Consider the following 18,052-nt stretch of genomic DNA (forward strand, 5'->3'; position numbering starts at 1 on the left):
CAGCAGTGGTTCTCTTGCTGACTTCTTCTGTCTCTCACTTCGTTCTGGAGGAACTTTGCTCCACGCTTCTTTGCAACGTTGCTTCAGTTCAGTTCTGCTCTCTGAAGGTCTCACTACAGCATTGCAGTTAGACCGAGGCCTGGACTTTGACTAGGTCATAGATCTGCTGCTTGGGATCATTATGACCAGGTTTCAGCTGTCGGACGGATGGACTCACATTTGACTCTAGAATACTTTAGTAAACAGAGGAGATCATGGTCCACTTAGTGACAGCAAGGTTCCCAGATCCCGTTGCTGCAGAAAAAAGCCCAAACCATCAACTCCAATCCCTGGAGATCAAGCAGAATGCATCTGGACTTCTCTTGTTTCTTGAAGACGTTTCACCTCTCCTCCAAAAGGCTTCTCCAGTTTTTCTTCATGTTGTTTCCAAACATCTCTTCTCTGGTCTCATGTGTCCAAAGGTTCCAGAAGGAGGGATGTAACCAACGTTGGACCTGGACCCAGGATGGTCTACACTGAATTCCTGTGAATGAACTGGACGTTTGTTGCACTATATAAACAAACAGAACTGAACTGAGGTCTTCTCCTTCATCCAGAAGCAGCTTTGCTGGATGAAGGTCCTGCTGCCATCTTGTTTTTAAAGAGAAGAGGTTTTCTCCTTCAACCCTTCCAAGCAGCCAAACTGGTTCGGTATGAACATCTGGAGGTTCTGCTGTGTTCCTGGACTCCTGAGGTTACAATTAAATACAGTTTGAACCCAGTAAAGACCGGATCACTTGTATGCAGAACTGGAAGAAGGAGAATTGTGTTTTTACTCAGATTGAGGGACGTTTCAACTAATTCTCAGCAGAGTCTATTAGACGTTTTATCCCCTTCATTGGAAAGTTACTGCAGGACATCAGCAGTAAAAACTACAGCAGTGGTTTGTGTGTAAAGGTTAAAGGTTAATACCATGAATAATACTGGATGTTGTCAGATTTTTATCAAATTTCCATTGAAATAAAACTGAATATTGGTCTTCAAATATGTACGATTAGATCGTTCTGGGTTAACAGCATCAGGTTCAGGTTCTTCTGACTATAAAGGTTTACATCTGGATCATTGGTGGAGGAATTTACTGGGAACCAGAATCATTTTCAACAGTTTTATGATTGTTTGATCAATTCTGAGGTTTTAAACATATAAAACCTTCACTAACACTATGGTGAGGAACAGGAAGGTGGTTTTGACCCGACAGCAGCAGTTTAAAGGCAGCAGCCAAACCAATAAAACAGGAACCCAAAAAGCTGAAACCATCCAAAACTAAAAAGGTTCTGTGAGGTCTTCTCCTCTGACTCCACGGCTGCTGAGAAGGTGAAGCTCTGGTGGTTCAGAAGGGGCAGGGGGTGAGGATGAGGGGTGGTGGGGGTCGGCAGCCAAACGGAAATCAAACACGCCAACACGCCTGCCTTAGACAAAAGCGGGTCCATGGTTCTGATAAGACGATGAAAAAATTCAGTCCAAGTGGACATTTAAGTTCTGAACTATAAACTGAAACAGAACAAAGACGGATTTTATTGATTTTACTGAATAATCTTCTAAGGAAAGTTTTATGTGATTCTGCCACCAGAGGGCGCTGATGGACTCCATTAGAACCTCAGAGGTTTGTTGTTTATAATAAATGAATTAATGTTAAAGTTGTTTATCTACAACTTTAACAAAGTTTTAATTCTTTTTGCATCTTTATGCAGCAGCAACAATCCAACAGATTTCACCTTCCTTGTTGCTATGGCGATTCCCTCCTTTTCTGGAGCCCACAGCATCACTGTTTTTATCAGACAGGCATCAAGATTTTCAGCCCAAACAAACTGACTGTAAAAACCCATCAGCCAAATCCTCACAGGGATGTTTTTACGGGTTCCAGGAGATCCGACGGGTTAAATAGAACCTTCAGGTCCAGTTTCTCCAGAACTATCTGGAGCTGAAATCTACTGGGAGCGAACGAGAGTGTGGGCGTGTCTCTCTCCACTCTGGGCTCTGATTGGACAGAAAGCTGTCCTGCAGCAGTGGGAGATACACTGGCTGGAATGAGACAGAAATATCTCAGACTGGATGCAGAACCTGGACCTGTGGAGATAAACCCAAAAGGTTCTGAATATTTCATTGGGTCAGGACCATCATCACACTCTAAGCTCAACATTCTGTGGGATAATCTGAATAAATCCTCAAACTTAAACTGTGATTCTGGAAAAAACTGGAAAATGAATCAAAATTATATTACTGGGTCGGGTAAAGTCCAGCTTTCTGTGACCCGTCTGACCTTTGAATGATTGTTCTGTTGGAAAGGATGGCTGAGCTGTGGAGGTCCAAACAGGACTGGGTTTACATCAAACTTTGGGGTCATTTTTATAACTACCATATGAATATGCTGCTTCTTCAGCTTCAAAGCATCGTGTGTTTGGGTTCCTCTAACTGAGGAGGTCCAACTGTGACAAAAACACAAGAAGAAGAAGAAACTAAACCAATCAGTGAGCTTTACATTTAGAGCGTCTATTTTTACATGTAAACACTTTTCCTAACTGTAGGGGGCAGCACAGAAAAAATATCTGAAACCTTTTAAACGAATTAATCTCTCATATTAACAAGAACATCCCCTGAAGTCGGTGTTCCGACTGGGAAAGTCGGACCCCACTCAGTTCGGCTCTGCATATACAGGTCCTTCTCAAAATATTAGCATATTGTGATAAAGTTCATTATTTTCCATAATGTTATGATGAAAATTTAACATTCATATATTTTAGATTCATTGCACACTAACTGAAATATTTTAGGTCTTTTATTGTCTTAATACGGATGATTTTGGCATACAGCTCATGAAAACCCAAAATTCCTATCTCACAAAATTAGCATATCATTAAAAGGGTCTCTAAACGAGCTATGAACCTAATCATCTGAATCAACGAGTTAACTCTAAACACCTGCAAAAGATTCCTGAAGCCTTTAAAACTCCCAGCCTGGTTCATCACTCAAAACCCCAATCATGGGTAAGACTGCCGACCTGACTGCTGTCCAGAAGGCCACTATTGACACCCTCAAGCAAGAGGGTAAGACACAGAAAGACATTTCTGAACAAATAGGCTGTTCCCAGAGTGCTGTATCAAGGCACCTCAGTGGGAAGTCTGTGGGAAGGAAAAAGTGTGGCAGAAAACGCTGCACAACGAGAAGAGGTGACCGGACCCTGAGGAAGATTGTGGAGAAGGACCGATTCCAGACCTTGGGGGACCTGCGGAAGCAGTGGACTGAGTCTGGAGTAGAAACATCCAGAGCCACCGTGCACAGGCGTGTGCAGGAAATGGGCTACAGGTGCCGCATTCCCCAGGTCAAGCCACTTTTGAACCAGAAACAGCGGCAGAAGCGCCTGACCTGGGCTACAGAGAAGCAGCACTGGACTGTTGCTCAGTGGTCCAAAGTACTTTTTTCAGATGAAAGCAAATTCTGCATGTCATTCAGAAATCAAGGTGCCAGAGTCTGGAGGAAGACTGGGGAGAAGGAAATGCCAAAATGCCAGAAGTCCAGTGTCAAGTACCCACAGTCAGTGATGGTCTGGGGTGCCGTGTCAGCTGCTGGTGTTGGTCCACTGTGTTTTATCAAGGGCAGGGTCAATGCAGCTAGCTATCAGGAGATTTTGGAGCACTTCATGCTTCCATCTGCTGAAAAGCTTTATGGAGATGAAGATTTCATTTTTCAGCATGACCTGGCACCAGCTCACAGTGCCAAAACCACTGGTAAATGGTTTAGTGACCATGGTATCACTGTGCTCAATTGGCCTGCCAACTCTCCTGACCTGAACCCCATAGAGAATCTGTGGGATATTGTGAAGAGAACGTTGAGAGACTCAAGACCCAACACTCTGGATGAGCTAAAGGCCGCTATCGAAGCATCCTGGGCCTCCATAAGACCTCAGCAGTGCCACAGGCTGATTGCCTCCATGCCACGCTGCATTGAAGCAGTCATTTCTGCAAAAGGATTCCCGACCAAGTATTGAGTGCATAACTGTACATGATTATTTGAAGGTTGATGTTTTTTGCATTAAAAACACTTTTCTTTTATTGGTCGGATGATATATGCTAATTTTGTGAGATAGGAATTTTGGGTTTTCATGAGCTGTATGCCAAAATCATCCGTATTAAGACAATAAAAGACCTGAAATATTTCAGTTAGTGTGCAATGAATCTAAAATATATGAATGTTAAATTTTCATCATGACATTATGGAAAATAATGAACTTTATCACAATATGCTAATATTTTGAGAAGGACCTGTATACCCGGTAGTTTGGACCTCAGTGAGTCAGCAGCATACAGCAACTGTTTTCTGACTTCCAACTAGAACCCGATCAACTCTGACGTGACGTCGTCTGTGTGTCTGCTCTCTGATTGGCTGACTGCAGTCTGGAGGCGTGTTGGCGTTGTGTGGTGAACTGAGTTTCATGTTAAATTAAAATCAATCAAACAGCATGGTGGAGGGGGCGGAGCTACTTGCCTGATTGGTTAATTTCACATCCGTTACTGACCTGCAAGCAGTGAAGAGACGGTGAGAAACAAACTAAACCCTGACTGCTGACCATGAGATGAAGCTGCTGCTCCAGACGGTCTTCATGACCTGATTCGGTTTCAGCACCTGATGATGATGATGATGATGATGAGGACGGTGTTTCTGTACCTGAGCGTCAATGATCTTCTGCTTGGCTTCGATCACCGCCTGCATCTCTGCGTGGTCCCTCTTTAGCTCCTCCTCCACCGCCATCAGCCTGCAGGAACAGACTCGTCATAACGCTCTGAAGTGATTCTGATACAGGTGTGTGTTGTTCAGGTGAGTCTCTACCTGCAGATGATGCTCTTCATCTGGCCATCCTTCTCCTCCTGCTGCCTCCTCAGTCGCTCCTCACTGTCCTCCAGCCGGTTCTTGTACTCCAGCAGGAGTTTCTGCATCTGCTGCTCCTGAGTCAGGAGCCGGCGCTCGTACTCCTCCAGCCGGCGGCCAGACACCCGCAGGCGCTCCTTCAGCCGGGAGATCTCCAGCTCGTACTGCAGACGTGGCAGAGACGGAGCAGCTTTAAAACCAGTTGAAGACCAGTTTCTGGTGCTCGGCACAATCAGCCCGCCCATCCAGGTGTTCGTTACCTTCTCCGTGTTCCGGCCCTCTGCTCTGCTCCGCTCTCCTCCCTCCTCCTCCTCTTCGTACTGGCCGTTGTTGAGGACCCACGCTGCAGTCCTCTCCACTGGAGACATCACTGCCGCCTCCACCGGCGTTCCCACCTGCATACAGACAGGGACGTCATCACAGGCCTACCAGAACCAATCAGAAAGCTGTGTTGGAGAGCTCTACGTACCTGTGGTGGCTTATTAGTTGCACTCCTAGAGGGTGGAGCCACGTTCTCCACCAGACCTGTGGACGGCTGGCGGTTGGAGGGCGTTGGCTCAGTGTTGGCGCTGCTGCTGCTTCGTAGCGAGGCGCTCTGAGGCTGAGAGCGAGGTGTCCTGGCTCCGCCCCCTCCTCTGCTCTGCTGCTCCACTTTGATGATGTGGGCGGTGCCCGCAGTGGAACTCTGACGAGGGATGGCAACCGCTGTGGCGGCACCCAGCGGCAGGTCGGGCAGCGGATGCCGGCGCGGTGTGGAGCACTCCTCGCTCTGCGTGCTACGCCTGCTGCCGACCTCGTCCAGGCTGCTGTTGGACGGCACGCGACCTTTGCCCCCCATTTGGCTGCCGAAGTCGTCCGAGTTGCTGTGGCTGTTATGCGAGCTCTCGGTGCTCAAGTTCTCGGAGCTGGAGTCCTGTCGCAGGGAGTGGGCGGAGCAAGTGGACAGACTGTGGGCGGGGTTGCTCAGGTGGTAGACGGGGTTCTGGAAGGAGAGCGGCTGCAGACTGCGCTGCTGGCTGACGGAGGGGTGCAGGGGTCGCCTCACCTGCGGCGCACTCTGTGGCTGACCGTCTCTGGGTGAAACCTTGGATTGGTGCGGCGCCGGCTGGGGCGTCACCGGGTTGGAGTGGGGGTAAGTCACCGGGGCCGGGCCATGCCCAACAGAGACCTGAGAACCCACCCTGCTGAGACGGGGTGGGGCCTCATGGTGTGTTGGGGGCCCTATGGGGCCATGAAGGCTCTGAGAGTCCTGAAGGTCCACCAGAGAGACGCTGCGACCATTGGGTAGCAGGCCGTCCCGCTCCTCCTGATCCGAGAAACTGGTGTGGACGGAGGGATGCTGCTGAGCCAGCAGGGGGCGCTGGCTTCGACCATAATCCTCCATCAGCTCACCGGCTGGAGACTGAAGACTGCAGACCTCACTGCGGCTGCAGGAAGTCACACAGACATTAGAGACAGGAAGCGACCACAAAGACATGTTCCACCGTTTAAAGATCTAGTTGATTTTGATCTCTGAACAGATGGAAAAACACAAAACCTTTCCATGAATTTAGTTTTTACAGCTTTTTTTTGACTCTTAGGAGGCATCTGCCATCTTCTATGATGGCATCACCCTTCATCTGTGGCGTTGGAGCAGCATCTTATCTACAGCTGGGAGGAAGCAGTCAGATCAGCTTATCAGGAAGGTCAGATCTGTCCCAGGATGCCTCCTGGACGACTACAGGTGGTGGAAGACAGGAGGACTCTAGAAAGATAAGATCACTGCTGGACCATGTCTCCACCCACTGCTGGACCATGTGGGTGGAGACCATGTCTCCACCTCATGCATGAAGCTGTTGCTGAACTGGAGATCTTCAGTGACAGACTGCTGCATCCAAGATGCACAAAGGAGCGTTATCACAGGTCCTTCCTCCCAGCAGCTGTTAGACTTAATGATCATCACTGATCGCATCAAGCTCAGTAAGTATTCACACCCCTGCTGATATTTAGACAGTTTTTTTATTCCTTGTAAATAGTCTGTTATTGTTTTTTTTTGCAGTTTGTAAATTTTTAAATGATCCTGTTTAATATTTTTAATAACTGTACAATATGTTTTTCATGTTGTAAATGATCCTTTAATGTCATGCTGTCAGTCGTTTTTATATTCCAGACAACCACGAAATCAGGTGGTGCATCTGAGTAGGTGTGGGTATATATTGTTGAATATTATGGGTCGTTTTCAACATTATTTGATTTGTTTTTATGTTTGATTGTGAAATAAATATGTAACATGGTGTCTGCATCTGCACTGAGGAATATGGATCTGCATGGCTTCATTTTCATGTTCTGGTCTGAAATAAATTATTCATTCATTCATATTCTTTACCTCCATGCTTCCATCAGCCTGAATTCCCCACTGAGGGACAATAAAGCTCATTTCTATTCTATTCTATTAACTTCTAATGATGATGATTCCATGTTTCCAGGGGTTTCAGGGTTCAGTTCTCAGTCTCCTGCCTTTTCCTGCTCTCCCTCTTTATCCACAATCTGAGGAATGTTGTTGGAATTGGTTTAGGTGAAAAAGCAAACATGGGATCATCAAACATAACTCCACTTCCTGTCCAACGTGGAAGCAGCTGGGTTCTGGCAGCTGATTGGTTACCTGTCGGCGGGGTCCTCGAAGATTCGCTGCAGCCCCGACGACACGCTGCCGCTGATGTTGTGGGTGGGGCTGTTGTCCTGGAAACGCCTCAGCTGCTGCTGGATTGGCGTGGGCGTGGCCAGACAGCGGGAGATGTCTCCCAGAATCCTCGGCAGCGGGCCCAGCTTGGCTACGGTGGCCTGCAGGAAGGAATTTTCACCCTGTGGTCGCCGTGTGTTGGTGTGTTTGTGAGCAGATGGATTGAACCGAAGCGTCGGGTGGAGGCGGGAAAAAGCAACACATGGTGGCAGGAAGTGAACAGAAAGAGGAAAAATAGAGGGAAAAACATGAGGAGAACTTAATGGAAACCAAAACAAACCTGGAACATCATGCTTCTACTGAACAGAACCAGAACACAGCAGAACCATGCTGAGAGTGAGCTCCGACAGGTGAGACGGGTGAGGGGGGGTGAGGCACAGCTCAGCTGGTGGAGGGGGTGGGGGGTCATGCTGTGATGTTCAGTCAGGTGGAGTTAATGAGGTTAGATGATCTCCAAACACACCAGCTGATCACCGATCAATCATCACATTTATTCAATTAGACAAGATTCATCCCTGAGACCAGAACATGGTTCTGATCCAACAACAAACCGCTGCAGGACCGACTTCAACTTCATTTATTATTAGTTATTTTCACTTTGTTATGAATCAGTTTGTCCATCTGGGTCTCCGAGGCTGAGAGACCCGGACCTGAACTGGATTTAGTCCAGAACCTCCAGGAAACCCTCCAGAGGAAGAATTCCTGAGTCTCCAGTTAGAACAAAAGCTGCTAAAACTGATTAAAACAACTTTTCACAGGATAAACCAGGTTTGGGTTGACTTAAAATGGGTTTTAAATCAAGGTTTTATTCTGGTTAAACTCACTGAATCTAAACATCTAGAGAAGAATCCAGAACCAGCTGCTGCATGTCAGGAGCTCCATGATGGACCCATCCTTCTTTGCACCGTTTTTACTTTTAATTTCAACGCAAGCAGATTATTCATGAACTCATCTCTGCTGCAGGTTTTGGGTCGAACTGATTCAGAACCGTTTCTGAGTCGACATCAAAGTCTGGAGAAATTTAGGAAACGTCCTTAACTGACACGGATAAAGATCCAACCCGTTCTCCTGAATGTCCTGGTTTATAAAACATGATGCAGCATTTTTCCTGCAGCAGAACAGACACACACACACACACACACACACACACACACCTTGTCGAGCTGAGAGACGACCTCCCACAGCAGAGCGTGCAGCACCGACAGCTCGCGGCCCAGGTCGATGTAACCCTCGAAGCCCGGCGTGTTGGACAGAGTCTCCGGGTTGGAGATTTCCGACAGGAAACGCATCATCCCGGCCCACTCGTGCTCCAGGAAGTCGTTCATAAAGGCCATGTACTCCTCCTTGTTCCCGAACCTGTTGAGGAAACGAGTCTCAGACCAGGAAAACAACTGAAAGGATCCACCTCCTGGAATGAATCGGAGCGCAGACTCACTTGGTGAAATTGGCGAGGTTCTGGATGACCTTAGCGATGAGCGTGAGGGTTCTGGACGTCCTGTCGTCCGGGTATTCCTGCATCAGACTGAAGAGCGACGGGGACATGATGGCGGGGCAGAGGAAGCGCAGGAAGAGCGAGGCGCTAATCAGACGCTTGCTGATGTCCTGCGTGTGGCCGCGAGCGACGCACTGCTGCTTCCACGACGCAAACACTTCCTTCAGCTCCCGAGGGAACACGCTGCGGAGAAACGGGCCGGGACGGATCAGGATGAACTCTGACACAGGTAAACAACAGAACTCTTCAAAATGTTAACACAAGTTCCAGTTCTCTGGGGTCCAAAAGCAATCAGAACATTATTTATTTATTTATATTTAGTATTAATAGATTATACAGACCTATTCATTAAATCAGAATCTGGTTCTGATGAGGCCCGTTTGTCAGACTAAAAGAACCTTTAGAAAATAACATTTAGCAGGTAATAAACATAGTTGACGGGTCAGAAATGATGAAGCTGGGTCAGACTGGGTCGCTGAGAACATGAAAACTCCTAAGGAACCGGGCCGGGCTCTGATTGGTCCGCTGATTGTCCTCTGATCAGTGATTGGCCCGTCCAGTGACTCCAGTCCAGTAACAGCATCATCAGCCAGAATGTTTCAGTTCAGTTGGGACCGGATGCTTCATGCAGGACCCAGGATAATTCTGTTCATCTCCTGCTGGGTTCTGAAGTCCAACATGTTTTAACCTGCAGAACATTTTCCCTTTAATGTTTGTTACGTTCAGCTGCTGAATTTAAACCGGGTTTATAAAAATGAGTTTGGATGATCAGATTTAACGGATCTCAGACAGAACCAAGAATTTTTACGGACCAGTAAAACGGGCCTTTCTGGGGAAAACGGGCCCAGTTGGGTCTCTCTGACACGAAGTGTTAAATTATGCATAAGTTAGTGAGACGGCCCGCTCCACAGCGTAGGAGGTCCTGACCTCCTGACCTTCCTCAGGTTGCAACTTTTTAAAGGAACAACCAGCAGGTTCTGAGCTTTGGATCCAAGACACGGTAAACAGGTAAAGATGAGGTCTTCAGAACATTAAAATCCAAACTCATCTGGGTTTAGAACTCAGTGCGGGTCTTACCAGTAGGAGTTGATGATCTTGCAGAAAGCCAGCTCGCAGCACATCTTCAGGTTGCTCTGATGTTCGGACAGATCGCTGCCGGAGCATCGACCCGGATCCACCTCACAGTTCTCATCCGACTCGTACAGAGCCTTGATGAACTCACCTGGAGACCCAAACACACACAAAGAACTTCATCACTACAGACCCAATCCACCACAGCAGAACCCTGAAGCTCTGAAAGGTTCCACATGCAGCCACATGTTTCTGCTAGCTGAACATCTGGAGGGGCGAGGCGTTCACTGTCAGCACAGAGGCTGGGATTTTACAGCTGCAGCCTGCATTAAGCTTTAACGAGTCGCTCTGTGAGGCCGACCCGCAATGAATCACTGAGCGAGTTAATATTTAATAACCACAGCAGCACCGAGCTGCTGCAACATTAAAACAGAACCCAACCCAACACGGAGCGGCTCTGATCCATTTCTACACAGGACGCTGGAGGAGGGGATGTTTTAAAAAAGGTTCATGTTTGCTCTCAGTGACAGAAAGTCTCAGCGGGTTCCCAACAGGAGGATCTATTTTCAGCTTCTCTTTCTTCTGAAATGTTAAAAAGCAGATGGAGGAGGAGGAGGATGAAGATGATTCATCATTCAGCAGAAAAATAAACCAGAACCTGCAGGAATATCTGACGGCAGCAGACATGAGAAATAAAAACCCGTTAGGTTCTCTGACATGAACTCAGCTGGTTATCCAGGAGCTTCACCACTCACCCAGAGCATCATGAAGATACTTCTGTCCCACCAGCTTCAGATACTCCTCGATGGCCTTGGTGGCCAGCGTGTTCTCCCTGAAGATCAGGACGTCATGGTCGGCACAGCGATCCACCTCCGACATCACCAGGTCAGTCAGGAAGTCCTGAACAGGAGATAAAGGAAAGGTGATGTCATCTAACCTGAAGATGATTACTGGACCTCAGACTGAGGAACCGCCTGGATAAGATCTTTGACCCAGAAGACTGAACCAGACTGGCCAGCATCTGAAATGATCTGTTCCGCAGAAGTTGGAGGGTCAGTGAAGTTTAAGGTGTTCCTCAGGGCTGAGTTCTGAGGCCACTTATTTATGTCATTAGTAACAGAAACTAATGATCTATCTGCTGAGGAAGATAATTTACTTTAAAAATGTAAAAAATCACTAATTAATGCATCATTTTTAAGGTTTAATGGTCCATCTGTTGTGATGCTTCAGACATTGAGTTCATTTCTGATGAATCAGTCACATTAAATCTCACATTCAGCAGGTGGAAGAAAATGTGGCTTTTTGAGAGTTAATTTCAGTTCATATCTATGCTGGAATACAGCGATATTATTTCATTTTTCCTACAGTCAACCATGGAGCCCTGAGGTCGTTGAAATAAATGTAAAATAAACACATAGTTCTAAGTTTATTGATTCAATAAAGGACACAAAATTTTTTATGTTTGAACTTCAGCTCCTAATTAATAAAAGTAGGGGTGCACTGATTGCAGTTTTCTGGCCAATCACCGATTTTTAAAAAGCCTAACCTGCTGATTCCGATTTTTCCAAATCCTGCCGCTGTCTGGTGTTATAATGTCACAATTGAACTAAACCTGTGAAACAATTCAAACTTGTTTTAATGAACCGCACGAGGCAGTGCTCTCAAATATAAATGAAAAGATAAAGAAAAGATAAGATCAGTTTTACATGTAAGCATCGACTGGTCGCCGATCACCCAAAATGATCGGCCGGCTGATCCATCGGTTCACCCTAAATAAAAGAAGACGTTTTATTAGAGTTTGTAATGAAATGATGTCTGATTTAGGACTTCCTCATGAGGAAAAATAAAGACTTTAATAAAAACAAACATGTTAAAACTAAAGCTGCTCATAGACGTTTAACAGTAAAACTGTCATTAAATCTCAGTGGTTAGAGAGAAAAGTTCACAGGTTAACAGATATTAACCATCAGAAAGACCAGAGTCACCAGACCTTCACCTGGGATCTACCTCCAACTGGAACTGCATTGGGAACAAAACCGCCTCCTAGTTCTGGTCACCAGGAGGAGCTCTTTTAAGATCACCACAGAAACCCTCCTCTGTGTTTTTACCCCTGAAGGCATCGTCGCCGCCTAACTGGACAGCTTTATGTTCTACCCTTGCTCATGGTGATGAAGACCACCTCTTTACTCCAAACCTGCTGACCAGAACACCACTTCATGCTGGAGGTTTTCATCACATCCACCTCTAAAAACATTTAGCAGTGACCCAAATCACTAGATGAATCTGAGAAACTCCAGAAACAAAGAAGAGATAAAAAATCAACGAAAGGATCCTGCATCTCAGCCCAATTCAGAATATTGGTACGCTGACGTAGAATATAAAGGAGGTGGTCTGATACAAGCTAGACTGGGAGATAAAAGACTCATTAAAGAGCAGTTATGTTGAAATTATGGCTGAATACTAGAAACTAGAAATAATCTGCAGGCAGAGATGGAGTTAATGCATTGGGCGTCTTATGATTAGGATTTTTTACCTGGAAAAACAGACGCAACATTTAACATTTGGAGAGGCAAAGGCCTATCGTCATACTGTATCTATATTCATAAAGAGACAATAAGAAATGTTCAATCCATTATGACACAGCTACAAAATAGATTTCTTCAGTTATCTACAACTTCATCATCATATACATTGATTTAATCTAAATATTTAGAATGTTTTTGAAATGCCCATCTTGAAGATTTTTCTCAAAACATATCTAGATGATTCAGGTCTTAAATTAATATCAAGATTATATCTTCATGAATTTAACAGCACAGATTATATTAAACAAAAATGGGAAAGAGAAGCAAATTATTTAATATTGGAGGACTGAGTTGACTGGTATAATCTGGTTTATTCAATATTTATTATGGAACAAATCACATTTCATAACAGACTTCAAGTGGACAATTTCAATAAAATTTGGGAGAAATGGAGAAGATATATTTTCCTAAGAAAAAGAAACAAATCTGTCTAACGTCCACCTCTGGTTTATCGCTTGGAAGTCTCTAAAACCTCGATCAATTCACCAAACAGCCGGAACGTTAGAGAAATCATTTTCAAACATTGGCCCAAATTTTACAGGGATTTTTATACAACCCCACATGACAACCTATAAGAGACGTCAAACATTGGAGATAGGGTTGCTGGAGCTTTCCAGGACCCCCGAAACAACCCTGGTAACCCCTGGTTTCCCGTGGTAACCCATGGTAACCCCTGGTAACTCATAACCTATAAGGACTTTTCCTGTATTATTTATTCAAACACAAAGTGTTTGGTGTTTAACGGTGACCCTGATGAAGGTCACAGGTCAGTTAATCAACATTTAGGAAGTTTAGGATATTTCATTCAAATAGTTCATTAAATTATTTTTCTCCCATTTCTGATTTCCAGAGACGGTTTTAGAGACTTTCATGAAGAAGCTTTTCTTTCTTTAAAACATTTTTTAAAAGATTAAAACTTTAGTTTTTATTCTAATGAATGACTGATGTTTAGCTTCCTTCTAATAAAATAAAGGCCCAAATAATGATCCTTCTAAAGGAATAATACATTTGATCAGAATTTTCATAAATAATAAACTCTGTGCATTTTCATCTGAAGCAGCAGGGGGCGCCACGTCTTCAGCCTTTGCTGGAAGACGGTGAATAAAACGTTAAATGAAGAAACAAACTGAATAAATGAGAGGAATAAAGATCAGGACCTGCTGATGTTCCTGCTCATATTTAGAAACTACGTCGTTCCGTGTTTGGATGAAATGTGAGGAAAACCGAATGGAAGAAACTGAACCTGCCAGCGAGTAACCCAGCATCTCTCAAGAAGAACCCGAGGTGTCGGTTCTGACCTTGGCCCGGCCGGTGCTCTGCAGGATGTGCACCAGCGCACACGCCATCTCCTCCTTGTTCTTCACGCTGATGACGGGCTCCAGCACGGAGCACAGCATGGTGTAGTTGTTGGTGATGAACTCGGCGAACTCCTTGTACTGCTCCATGGGCAGGATGGAGATGGTCTGGAAGCGCGACTTGATCCGGATCGAAGGACCGCCTCCTTTAGCCTTGCTGGCGGTCGGCGTGCTCACCGGGTACCACTTTTCCACGAACTGCCGGCCCGTCATGCTCGGCACCGGGATGTTGACCAGACCCACGTAGTTGTTCTTGTCCCTCTTCTTCTTCTTGTCCACATCGCGGTAGATGTGGACCGTGATGCTGCGCACGGTGGGCAGGCTGGAGAAGTCGAAGTACTCGCCCCAGAACAGGCTGTCCTGGCGGGTCTTGGTAGTGGTCCGGGCGTACAGAACGTCGTCCAGACACAGCTCACAGAAGTACTTCTTCTTGGGCGGCAGATCTTTGGCTTCGATGATCCACAGACGCAGGAGGTTCTCCGCTCGCCGACAGTTGTCCTGGAAAGACAAACCCAAATAAGGTTCTGTGGATGTGTTTTAATGTTTGCAACCAACGGTACCAACACAACCAGAACATGTCTCTGAGTTGGAATAAAACCTGAATTCAGAACCAACTTGTGAAACCAACCAGATCATTCTGTCAACAGAAACGGGCCAGCACTGCTGAGCTGAACCACTGAAGCTTGCTACAAACAGAAACTCACCCGGACCTTCCGGACCTCCCTGCAGTCTGATGAAGCAGTTTTCAGAGGTAAAACTCAGTCTCACCTTGTTGGGCTGAATGGTTCTCCTCAGGTTCTCCATCCACTTGTCTCTCTCTGAGGCCGACGTGCAGCTGAAACACTTGCTGCCACCTGAGTAGGTCACCTGGCAGGAGAGACGTGACGAACAAACGTTAACAGTCAGCTACAGATCAGAGAGGACCGGTTCTGAAACGTCTGCAGAGCATGCAGAACCTGAACGTGTCTCTGCAGGAGATCTCTCTGTGTGTCTCACCTCGAAGCAGAACTCCTGGCCCAGGATGCTGCTGTGCAGAGGTTTGATGAACACGTCTTCCTCCATGCTCAGGTCCAGAGCCTCCACCGCGCTGCCTGGACTCAGCAGAGACTCGTGGGAGCTCGACTCCTTCAGCTTAGGAAGCCCGCGAGATCTGAAACCCAGAGAAGATCCAGATCAGAAGCAGCTGGTTAGATCTGGAAGCTAGGAGGCGCTGCTGAGCAGAGCAGCAGACCTCTGATGTACAGCACAGGCAGGAGAGCTGAAATACCTACGAAAAACAAGCCCAGAGCCAGCTGAGGGGGGTTCCCCAGAGCATCCCTGCTGCTGCTGCACCTGACTCCCCCCTGACTCCACCCAACTTCCCCCCTGACTCCACCCAACTCCCAATTTAACGCTCCGGCTGACAGTGGGAGACCCGTTCAATAACTCAAGCATCATCTGTACCAAGAGCTGGAAAAACAAAGTCCTGGGACACTATATCACCTGGGAGGGTTACCATGGTAACGGAGCATCAGGAGGACGGGAGCTAGGCAGCAGGACATCCCAGAGTGACGAGCAAAACAGGCATTCAACTACAGACCTGCTTCAGGGTGGTGTGAGGATGAGGAGGAGTCAGCTGCAGCTTCATCAGCTGGAGGTTCTTTCATAAATCAAGAATCAGGAATCTTTATTGTCATTTTGGACCCATAATGGAAATTCTGGTCCAGACACTCGGCTCAGAATGCCGACAGGTAAAATTAAGACACAAATAAAAATGATGAGAAACGTCAGGAGGAGCTGACAGCATCTCTGAAGAGAAGCATGAACTATGTACACATGAAGTATTTACATAAAGTGCAGCTCGTGCTGGAGGAGACTATGAGGTCGGTGAGGTCAGTGAGGTCAGTGAGGTCGGTGAGGTCGGTGAGGTCGGTGAGGTCATGAAATGGACTGAGAGTCTACAGGGAAACGACTGGCTTCACAATTCTGGGAAAGAAACAGTTTTTAAGCCTGTTTGTTTTGGATTTAATGCAGCTGAACCGCCGACCCGATGGAAGTGGGACAAACAGCTCATAGCCCGGGTTGGTGGGATCTGTGGCAGGCCTTCTTCTGGACTCGTGTAACACAAACCGAGTCCAGGTCTGGCACACGGCAACCCACAATCCCCTGCGCTGTCTTCACCACCCATGCCTCCTGTGCCACAGTCATGCTGAGACAGGAAGTTGTCCGCCGTGGTCCTGTTAAAGTTTGTTAGTAAAGTTCTAACTGATGGGAACATCAGCCTCCATCTCTGGGGACCGGTCTCAGAACCAGATCCATTACCTGAGCCATGTTTCTGCCTATTTAAACAGTTTTACCTAAACGGTTCTGGTCCATCAGAGGGTCATGTGATGTCACTTCCTGTAGAGTTGCTGTGATTCTGTTTAATCCTCCTGCTCAGTTACATAAACCCAGATTACTGATGGGATGTTTCTCTGACGGCGCCGGCCAATCAGCTCTCAAGGATTAAAGTCTGTCACATGACATTCACAGAACACCTCAAAGATCCGATCAGGTGGTCAGGTCCCCCTCCAGAACCCTGCAGTCCAGTCCCCTGATGACTGTGGAGCAGAAACATTCTGATGGATCAGAGATCCAGCACAGACTCCAGAACCTGGAACCAGGAAACCATCTGAAACTTACAGAAGAACTAACCCAGTCTGGATGCTCCAGCTCACCTTCAGCTCTGATCAGATCATGTTCCACAAGCTCTCACTGAGAAAGATTTGAGGTTCTACGGTTGGACAAATGAGTTCTGGTCCAAAAGAAGGGTAAATGTTCACTTCACCAGAGAACTATCAGCTGACCTGCTGGCTTGTATTTACAGAACTGTACCAGTACCTTTACACTCCGGTTCCACCAGTAACTGCAGGTTCTGGACAGTAACTCAATGGAAAATCAGCCAGAGTCTAAAAAACCCAGAAAGACTGTTGATCAGAACCACTTTAAAGATTACAGGAAAAGCTGGTTTGGGAATTCTGATCAGGATGATTTAAGGAACAAAATCCGGAGATCGTCCGGATTTACTGACAGCTGCCTCTGGACCCATGAGACCCGACCAGCTGGTTCTGGCTTGGAATCCTATAGGAATCCAACCGTGTTCAGAAACCCGGAGGTTTCCTGAGGAAAGATCTGATCAGAAAAGAAGAAGTCATATTATGGGATGGTTTTCATTTGGCCCAGTGATGCTTAAATGATCCAGACTGTCACCACGTTCTGGATCAAAGAGCAGAACCAGAACCAATCTGACCACGACACACAGATCCAAACTGGGCTGGGCTGTATTAGGACAGAAACCTGATCCACTCTGCAGCAGGAGGAGGAGCTCTGATCCAGAACCAGTTCAACCTGCTGCTGATGCATGTAGGACCCGAGAAGTTCTCACAGCAGAACCTTCCTATGGTTTCCTCAGTGAGGTTCTGTGTTCAGGTTCACATTCTGATCAGCAGAACCCAGACTCAGAACATCTTTATCAGAACAGACAGAACAGTGGAGGGCTGGAACCAGACCGGACCCCAGAGACTAGACGCCGACCGGACAGCAGTGGGTTGGAACCGGACCTGACCGGACCGAACCAAACCCCAGAGACTAGATGGCGACCGGACAGCAGTGGGCTGGTAGGGAAACCCGATCTTTCCTGCAGGTCTGACTTGAAGATTAGGAGCCTAAATATGAAAACTCTGAATCAGAACATGTTCTGATCCAAAACAGAGCTCAGCTCTGGTTCCTCTTAGCCATAAATCAGATCATAAACAATTAATGTTTATCTTACCCTGAGTCTTACTGGTTCCTAATGATACCAGGCTCAGATGACAGTCGGGTCACAGGTTGGTTCCAGTTATTCTGTTGGTCAGAACCTAAAACGTTTGGGAACCATTTCTCTAAATCCATTTCTATCATCTTCCAAATA

General features: G+C 46.6%; 1 protein-coding gene across 9 annotated transcripts in view; it reads right to left on the minus strand.

The window, feature by feature from the left end:
* Positions 1-18,052, minus strand: part of rasal2 (RAS protein activator like 2) — a 70,448-nt gene that overhangs the window by 981 nt on the left and 51,415 nt on the right. For 5 of the 9 annotated variants that reach the window (XM_047367071.1, XM_047367067.1, XM_047367073.1 and 2 more), the window contains 12 exons: positions 15,121-15,274; positions 14,893-14,991; positions 14,068-14,622; positions 10,940-11,084; positions 10,191-10,335; positions 9,057-9,296; positions 8,776-8,977; positions 7,544-7,743; positions 5,372-6,329; positions 5,163-5,297; positions 4,864-5,066; positions 4,702-4,789 (listed from right to left, as the gene is read on the minus strand). In XM_047367071.1, the coding sequence (XP_047223027.1) occupies positions 4,702-4,789; positions 4,864-5,066; positions 5,163-5,297; positions 5,372-6,329; positions 7,544-7,743; positions 8,776-8,977; positions 9,057-9,296; positions 10,191-10,335; positions 10,940-11,084; positions 14,068-14,622; positions 14,893-14,991; positions 15,121-15,274 (3,124 nt within the window). Of the gene's footprint in view, positions 1-2,395; positions 2,466-4,521; positions 4,553-4,701; positions 4,790-4,863; positions 5,067-5,162; positions 5,298-5,371; positions 6,330-7,543; positions 7,744-8,775; positions 8,978-9,056; positions 9,297-10,190; positions 10,336-10,939; positions 11,085-14,067; positions 14,623-14,892; positions 14,992-15,120; positions 15,275-18,052 lie in introns of all 9 variants that reach the window. The other 4 variants (XM_047367070.1, XR_007038555.1, XM_047367068.1 and 1 more) reach the window with 4 other exon arrangements.

Source organism: Girardinichthys multiradiatus, chromosome 6 (assembly GCF_021462225.1).
Source record: "Girardinichthys multiradiatus isolate DD_20200921_A chromosome 6, DD_fGirMul_XY1, whole genome shotgun sequence".
Taxonomy (NCBI): Eukaryota; Metazoa; Chordata; class Actinopteri; order Cyprinodontiformes; family Goodeidae; genus Girardinichthys; species Girardinichthys multiradiatus.